Here is an 8,875-nt window from a genome sequence, read left to right on the forward strand (position 1 = left end):
CCAATGTAGGTCAGTACCTTCTTTTCTGCCAATTATTGTTTTAAAGAGCTGCCTATGAGTGACAATCAGGGGCAGGAATAATAACGCCCACCTCCCAGGGTTGTTGTGAGGACAGAATGGTGTCATATTTGTAAAAGTGCTTTGCAGACCTTAAATTTCTATATAAACTTTAGCTATATTTCAGCAGATTTTAAAAAGAGGCTGCCAAACTAGGGTTGGATGGTAGGGGGAGTCAGGGAAGCTGATGAACCTAAAACATCTGGCAAAGAAGGAGAAAAGAAAAGGGAAATTTTTTTAAAAAAAAATTTATTTAGTATTTTATTCTTCCCCCGTTGCTTGTAATAACAATTTTTAACATTTGTTTTTAAAGCTTTAAACTTTAAAACTTTTTTTAAAATTTCTAAATTCTATCCCATCCTCCCTCCTCACCCCCCATATTGATAAGGCAATAGGTTATACATGTGTAGTTATGTAAAACACTTCACAATAGTCATGTTGTCAAAGAAAAGTATGCTTCACTCTGCATTCAGACACCATTAGTTCTTTGGTGATGGCTATCATTTTTCACCGTATGTCCCTCAGAACTGTCTTGGATCGTTGTGTTGAGAATAGCCAAGTCATTTCAGAGCTAATAATCCTGCAATATTGCTGTTACTTTGTACACAGTATATGTCACTTTGTATCAGCTCGTAAGTCTTTCCAGGTTTCTCTGCTAGCATCCTACTCATCGTTTCCAGAGAAGGGAAATTTAGAGGGATTCTATGGAAGAAACTTTCCCCGTTAAAACTTCTTTGAATTATTTCCTATTTCCAGTCCCAAGTGTACAATGGAAAATTACTTTGGGTTATTTGAAATTTGGTCAGAAATTAGCAGAAATACAGCTCAATGTATCTGTAGACAAAGTAGTAGTTTCTACTTTGATAGAAAAAAAAGGTCCCAAATAATTCAGGATGTAAATATGGATGATCAAAAATGTAAATGAGGCTGGGGATTGATGCCAGGGGGTTTGTGGACCACAAGCAGTGCTTGAATCAGTTAATTTTGTGGTACAATCATAAACAATGGAACTGAGGTGGGGTTACACTAATCTAACTTGTTAGAACCATGAGAGCCCTCTTGTTATCCTCAGTATTGATCAGACTCCCCATAGAAAATTATACCCCATACTGGACTGGACTCTTCCATCCAAGAGCTGTTGAAGAGAACATGATGGCCAAGATGATTGAAAAACTAAACCAACGAAAAAGTTGTAATGGGAGGTAAAATGATTAAATCAAGACAAAACAGGGATGAAAGGGATTAGTTTCTGTTTTTTATACTATGAAAAGGTATTTTACAAAGGCTGATGACTTGTTCTCTATCTCCACTCAAGAGAAAAAAATGAAAATTTTCATCAGTTGTAACAGGAAGGATATTACGAAGAAATGCAGGTCAGGGGAGCAACTTATTGAAGGAAGCAAGGGAATCTTCCCTGGGCATCTATAAAATGGCGTCATTTAGATTCTGAGGCTATCAAGAATCTAGGGACCTGTCAAAGTCCCTTCTAAATACCTTTCAGACCACTAATTCAACCACACTTCTTTTCTTCCTCATAGTGTATCTCTACCCTGCTGATGCTGGTGACCAGTGACATATATACGCTCATCAACTATGTAGGCTTCATCAATTACTTATTCTATGGCGTCACAATTGCTGGGCAAATTGTCCTGCGATGGAAGCAACCTAATATCGCCCGCCCCATCAAGGTGAGATCTTGATAATTCCAATGCCCCTTGCCCTTCAACTTTTCCTGGCTGAGAGCAGCCCTAGTCCACAAATCTGCTTGTTGTTCTTTGAGGAGCTTCTTTTTTTTTTTAGCAATTTTTAGCTTGTTTAGCTTTTTTCACATTATATCTGTGCAAACCCGTTGAGAATTAGGAGGCCTGGATCCTTTTTTTTCCCCTTTTAAACAGTATTTTGTTGTTTACAATTACATGTAAAGGTAGTTTTCAACATTTATTTTCTTATAAGATTTTGACTTTTAAATTTTTCTCTGTCCCTTCCAACCCCCTTCCCCAAGACAGCAAGCAATCTGATATAGGCTATACATACATAGTCACACTAAACATATTTCCACGTTAGTCATGTTGTGAAAATTGAATCAGAACAAAAGGAAAAGGCCACAATAAACAAAAAGTGAAAATCTGCATTCAGACTCTAGTTCTGTCTCTGGATGTGGATAGCATTTTCCATCATAGTTGATCATTGAACAATGTTGCTGTTGCTGTGTACAATGTTCTGGTTCTGCTCATTTCACTCAGCATCAGGTCATGTAAGTCCAGGTTTTTCTGAAATTTGCCTGCTCATCATTTCTTCTGTTACATTCATATACCACAACTTGTTCAGCCGTTCCCCAGTTAATGGGCATCCCCTCAATTTCCAATTCTTTGCCACCACACAAAGAGCTGCTATAAATATTTATTATCACCCTTTATGTCTAAGTCATGTACCCATTTTAACTTTATCTTGGTGTACAATGTGAGATGTTGGTCTATGCCTAGTTTCTGCCATATTATTTCAGTTTTTCCAGCAATTTTTGTCAAATAGTGAATTCTTATCCTAGAACCTGGAATCTTTGGATTTATCAAGCAAGTAGATTACTATAATCATTTTGCTTCTGTGTCTTGCGTACTTAATCTCTTCTACTAATCCACCGCTCTGTATCTTACACACTACCAAATAGTTTTGATGATTGCTGCTTTATAATATGGTTTTTTTTCTTTCCTTTTTTTTTTAGTGAGGCAGTTGGGTTAAGTGACTTGCCGAGAGTCGCACAACTAGGAAGTATTATGTGTCTGAGGCCGCATTTGAACTCAGGTCCTCCTGACTCTAGGGCTGGTAGTCTATACCACTGCGCCACCTAGCTGCCCCCTATAATATAATTTTAAATCTGGTTCGGCGAGGCCACTTTCCTTTGCTTTTTTTTTTATTCTCTTGATATTCTTGAGCTTTTGTTCTTCCAAATCAATTTTATTATATTTTTTCCAGCTATATAAAATAATTTTTTGGTAGTTTGATATGGCACTGAATAAGTAAGTTGATTTAGGTAGAGTTGTCATTTTTATTAGCTTGGCCTACCTATGTGCAACTGATATTTTTTAGCTGTTTAGATCTGTCTTTATCTGTGTGAAAAATGTTTTGTAATTGTGTTCATATAGTTGCTATAGACCCAGTTCTTCCTCTAACTAGCTATATAGCTTGGAGCAAGTGGCTTCACTTCCCTTTGCCTCTGGGAAATGGAAGGGTTGGACTCTCGTTGGTCTCTAAGATTCCTTCCAGCTCTGTTGTCATGACTATTTAACCTCTAAGGCTCAGTTTCCTCCCTGTAAAATGGGGATAAAAGTAGCAAAAGTACCTAACACAAAAGATTGCTGTGCAATTTCTTATTTCACTCAAATTCAATAGTGTATGTAAAGCATTAAGGATATGACAGTTCTCATTATTAGTCTAAACTCCTGTCTGACTTTTAATATCCTCCATGATGTAGATCTATAGTTCCCAGAGACGGTGCTGTGTTATATAGAAGTAACACTAGATAAGAAGATTGTAGTCTCTGATACTTTCTACCTCTGTGACTGGACAGGTTATTTTTGACTGGTCTGACCCTCAGTTCCCTCCTATGTTTAATGGAGATCATATTTGTTAATGAGCTGTATAAATGTCATATTGGCATATTCCCCTTTATTTCCCAATACTTTCTGACAAATATTCTGTATTCCAAAAAAGCTGATCTCTTTTCTTTTCCATTTCCCTCTGCTAGATCAGAGGTCTCCAAACTTTTGATCACACACCTTTATCAGAAAACAAATAAAAAGCCAATCTGAGTATGTATCCTTCAGTCTAATGGGTGATGACAAACAATAAAAATTATTATATATGTTATGCAGCAGAGAATGTCTGGCCAATGTCTGGTGTGCACACACACACGCTGTGTGGGGTCTGAAGAGAAAGGTCATTCCTACTGAAGGGATCATAGGGGATTTCCTGAGGATGATGACATTGGAACTATTACTTAGATGTTTCTACTTTTCTCCTGCTCTTCACCTTAGCACACCAATGTTTCTCAAACTCATAGGTTATGACTCAATTACCAGCAGACGTAGAATCCACCTCCATTCCAATCATCTGTTTCTATCAGGATTCAACTGCTTGGGGCTTTAGAGTATATAATAGAAGGCTGTGGGTGTTGCAGGTGGGGGAGAGGAGACTAGTTACTGGAAAATATTTGGGAACTACTATATCAGATAAACACTCTGCTTCAGATACCTTTAGCCTCCCCATGATTCCAGAGTCCCTTAGAAAGAACTAGTAGAGAGAATATTCCCCTCCCTTCTTTGTTGAGGTTAAAGACTGACTCTGGGTGTGGAACATTGTACACCTTATCAGACTTGGTTGATAATGTTGGGTAGTTTTGCCAAACTTTTTTTCCCTCTCTTTTTTTTGTTACAGGGCTCAGGGAGTGAGGGAAGTGATAAATTTCAAATAAGTGATACCAATACAATTTAAAATTAAATAAAAGGACAAGCAAAGGTTATAAATTTCTAGGTAGGCCTGGGGTTTGTGGGCAGGTCGTACTGATATGTGTGGCTGAATCATAGCCTTATCATGGCTGCACATTGGGCTGGAAAAAATGCCTACTCTAATCCTGAGAAGGAACAATGGTATTTAGATCCTCCAGAGCAGTGGAGGGGAGATAGACATCTTAGTGTCTAGTGTCCCCATTATGTTTTCATAAGACTTTGTGGCTAACAGGATCTCAAATCTGTCCACCAGATAAGCCTGCTATTTCCTGTTGTCTACCTGCTGTTCTGGGCCTTCCTGCTGGTCTTTAGTTTGTGGTCGGAGCCCGTGGTTTGTGGCATTGGCCTGGCTATCATGATGACAGGTGTCCCTGTCTACTTTCTCGGTGTGTATTGGCAGCACAAACCCCAGTGTTTCAATGACTTCATAGGTAAGTTTGGGGATTGCTCCACAGGGTTTTATTAGTATTGGGAACTCCCGGGGGAAAAATCATTTTATAAATTCAGATGAGCACCTGCTTTGTAATTTATAGTCATCTAATCAATTAATAGGGGCAGACACAGTGGTGGTTTAGGTGCACAGTGGTGTGGTGAGTAGAGTAGCAGGCGTGGAGTCATGAAGACTCAGTGTCCTGAGTTCAAATGTGGCCTCAGACACTTACTAGCTATGTGTCCCTGCGTAAGTCACTTAACCCTGTTTGCTTCATTTTCCTCATCTGTAAAATAAACTGGAGAAGGAAATGGCAAACCACTCTAGTATCTCTGCCAAGAAAATCCCAAATGGGGTCACAAAGAGTTGGACACAACTGAATAGCAACAACCTTCCATCCCACTCTTCCCCAGGACTTTTATTAGTATAGGGAACTCTCAGGCAGAAAATAGGAAATTTCTTTCTCCAATTCAGATCAGCACCTGCTTTGTAATTTATAGTCATTTAATCAATTAATAACTCTGGAATATAAGACCCTTTCAAGTAATGTTTTGTTCTCTATACTTGTATACCCTGGCCTGGGGTCCTGCTAAGTGCTGGGGAATTAAATACAATGAATGAAAAAAAAAATAGCTACTCCTAGTAGGTACATGGTGTTATTCATCTTTAAAGAGTTGCTTAGAGACACAAGAGTTTAAGTGACTTGCTCAAGATCAGACAGCCAGCCAGTATGTGTCCAGAGTTTGGGCTTGAACCCATGCCTTTCTAGCTCCAAATCTGGCCCTCTATTCACTCTACCACAGTTGTTCTCTACATAGATATATAGACACATAGATAATTATAATGAACAAAAATGCATGAGGTGGGGCAATTAGGTGGTGCAGTGAATAGAGCTCTAGCCTTGGAGTCAGGAGGACCTGAGTTCGAATCCAGCCTCAGACACTTAACACTTCCATCTATGTGATCCTAGGCAAGTCACTTAACCCCAATTGCCACCCCCCCAAAAAAAAAATCAGTTAGTCCAAAAATGCATGAGGGGAGGTCACCTCAGAAGTTAAAAGAAAAAAATTGGAGGCAGCTAGGTGGATAGAGCACTGGCCCTGGAGTCAGGAGGACCGAGATTAAAATTTGACCTTAGATGTTAGCTGTGTGACCCTGGGCAAATCACTTAACCCCAGTTGCCTCCCAAAGAAAAAAATCAGTCAGCCTCCTAAGTTGGGGGAAATGCCATCTTTGGTGGCATTGAGGAGAATGAAATGCCTCTAAGGTAGTGATTGTCAGGACTTGGGCTAGAGTGAGTTAGTAATCTTAAGAAGAATGCGCCATCAGATGAAGGAATCTGTACATTTTGATCCTAAGTGAAGGTGCAGGTGGGTGGGGCTCATGGGATTTCCTCCATTAGAGGCGGGGTTCCGGTAAGGAGAGTTTTGGGGGCCAATCCCACCTCATTCTGCATGGTGAATCACATTCGGTCCCAGGAGCTGATCTTCCTGCATTTTTCCCACCTTCTCAGCATCCCTGACCTCGTTGAGCCAGAAGCTGTGTGTGGTCGTGTATCCCCAGGTGGATGAGAGCCCATCGAAAGAGGAGGAATCTCTTGATGACATGAAAGAACAGAGGCAACCCATCTACAAATCGACTGGCCCCAGTGGGCCGGAGTCAACCGATTCATCCCGACCCTGATTTTGAGCAGCTTTTCTTTGAGCTTTTCTAGCCTTTGATTCCCCCTTCAACTCCTTCACTCAGCCTCCTTCTTTACCCTCACCCCAAAACTGTTCTTAGGTGCGTGCAGTCAGAGAGGTAGGGGAGGGAAATGGTAGATAAAGACACTGTAATTTGTACCCACAGAACCAGCCAGAGACCAGTAGGGTCTATGTAGGAATACCATTCACCAGTACTGCAGGGGAGAGGAAGTCTAGCCATGGGATATCTCCTCTACACAGACCCCAACTTTTAGAGTGAGGGCCATCCAGAGATATTATCCTTAGCAAATCCTGGTGCCCACAAGCAGGCAAAAACCTCTGGAGCAGCATCCTCAGGAATCCAACCATTTTTGGTATTGCCTTCTCTCTCCTTCCCCTTTCTAAGCTTAAGGAACAGAGGCCTGAGTTGGGAAGGAGGAACAACTCAGACATGGAAGCCAGAGGTCTTCGAGGGAAGGGGAACTGATGGCAGCTGCAGCTTGTGATCCTGTCATAGGGTGCAGGAGTCTCAGAGAAAGGACATAGGTGCTTTCACACACACACTTGGTCTTGACTACTTGTAGCTCCTTGTCAGACATGTACAAATTTCCTTTAGGGTTAAGGACCAATGAAGGATGAGCACTGCCTCTTCTTCCCCTGCCTCACCTTCCCCCTCCCCTACACACAAGCATTCAAGCACACCCCAAGCCTGTGGAACAGATCTGCAAAGTCCCAGATTACAGGGACTGTAGTGTTCCCTGTATGCTCCCCCCAGTTTGGTGCCAAAGCTTTTTGAACCCAGAGAAACTTGTTTCCTGGTTGGTTTCACAGAAGTGGCTTTTTTTTTTTTACTAGTAACAGGGTTTAGCAGCTCTCTCTGCCTCAGGGCTGTCCTTAGTGGGAAGGAGATATTTGGTAATTATCACTGGTATTTACCCTTCTCTGTCCCCAAGGACCCCCAACTGCACCTCTCAGTGCTGCCATTTTGCAGATTTACACTATCTCTTCCCTGGGGTAGAGCCTCTCCCTACAGGGAGAGTCTCCAGCTTGAAATCAAGGCTGGGACAACTTCAAGATCAGGGCATGAATCTTCCCATTTTTCTCCCTTAAGACATCCTTCCTTCTCTGCTGGAGCTACCCACTTCTCACAGGGGATCTCATTCTCAGATATGGGGATCTGAGAGATAGGTCATGGGGAGGAGTATGTCCTGAGGTGAGGGCCAGTGCCATTTTATCTTCCCCTTTCTTTCCAAGCAACCCTCTAGACTTCTTTCCCCTATAAATACACTCCAATCCAAACAGTACCTCCCATTCCCCCTACCTTCCTTCAGGACTTATTTCCAAAGATAGGACATACCACTAATATAGAGACAAAGGGGACTTTTATGAGGGAGGATGGAGGCTAGCTTAGAGAGATATGTCTGAAAATAATAACTCTGCATCTACTTTCTTCCTCACTGTGGAAGAAAGGAGTTCCTTTAGCTGGCTACCCAAGATGTTGGAAATTAAGTCCCTCACTATGTCTTGAGACAGATATACTGAATGTCTTAGTTGGTTTTCCATGGGTTTTATAGAAATATGATATTGGTCCTTTGTTTTAAGGCTAATTTTTAACCTTTTCAGCCATACCTGTGGGGTTAGAGATCGTGGGTCCATGGAAATTGGATCCCCAGTTAGCTTTCTCTGAGATCTGTTAATTCCTTCCTCGTTCTCCAGACTTTGTCCCTTACCACTCATCCCCACATAAATCTGTAGCTAGGGAAGTACCTTTTTTGAAATCTCAATTCATTCTAGGGACTAGGAATTCCAAAGACAGCTCCATTTTTCCTCCCCACTACTTTTAACCTCTAGCCTACATTAGGTAATCCTTCTCTACCCCTCTGCCTCATATGATTGATTAATCAAGGCCCAGGTTTTGATAAGAGCAAGCAGCCAAGGTGCAGGGGAGGAGGCCATCCCCTTCAACCTGTTCCTCTACTTGTATTGTTGTTTTTTTTTTTTTTGTAAAGTGGATGCCTTACTTTTTGGATAAATATTTTTGAAGCTGGCATTTCTATTTCTTTTGTTTTTTAAACTGTTTTCAGATTTTTTTTCTGGGTTAGGCAAGAAAGCCTCGATTACAATCTTCTTGTATCTTTGGGTTGGTTTGGGTTTTAGGTTTGGTTGTATTTGTTTTTGATGTAATAAATTTTTAAAATAGAAAA

The 8,875-nt window shown here is 41.0% G+C and overlaps 1 protein-coding gene across 1 annotated transcript in view; it reads left to right on the forward strand.

Moving 5' to 3' along the window:
* The window catches only part of SLC7A8 (solute carrier family 7 member 8), a 79,400-nt gene extending 70,525 nt beyond the window's left edge, over window positions 1-8,875 (forward strand). Inside the window, exons 9-11 of the mRNA XM_020964301.2 lie at window positions 1,596-1,745; window positions 4,813-4,990; window positions 6,503-8,875. Coding sequence (XP_020819960.1) covers window positions 1,596-1,745; window positions 4,813-4,990; window positions 6,503-6,672 — 498 coding nt within the window. The 3' untranslated portion in view covers window positions 6,673-8,875. The remainder of the gene's footprint in view (window positions 1-1,595; window positions 1,746-4,812; window positions 4,991-6,502) is intronic.

This window comes from Phascolarctos cinereus, unplaced genomic scaffold (genome assembly GCF_003287225.1).
Source record: "Phascolarctos cinereus isolate Bilbo 61053 unplaced genomic scaffold, phaCin_HiC Scaffold_3;HRSCAF=262, whole genome shotgun sequence".
NCBI lineage: Eukaryota > Metazoa > Chordata > Mammalia > Diprotodontia > Phascolarctidae > Phascolarctos > Phascolarctos cinereus.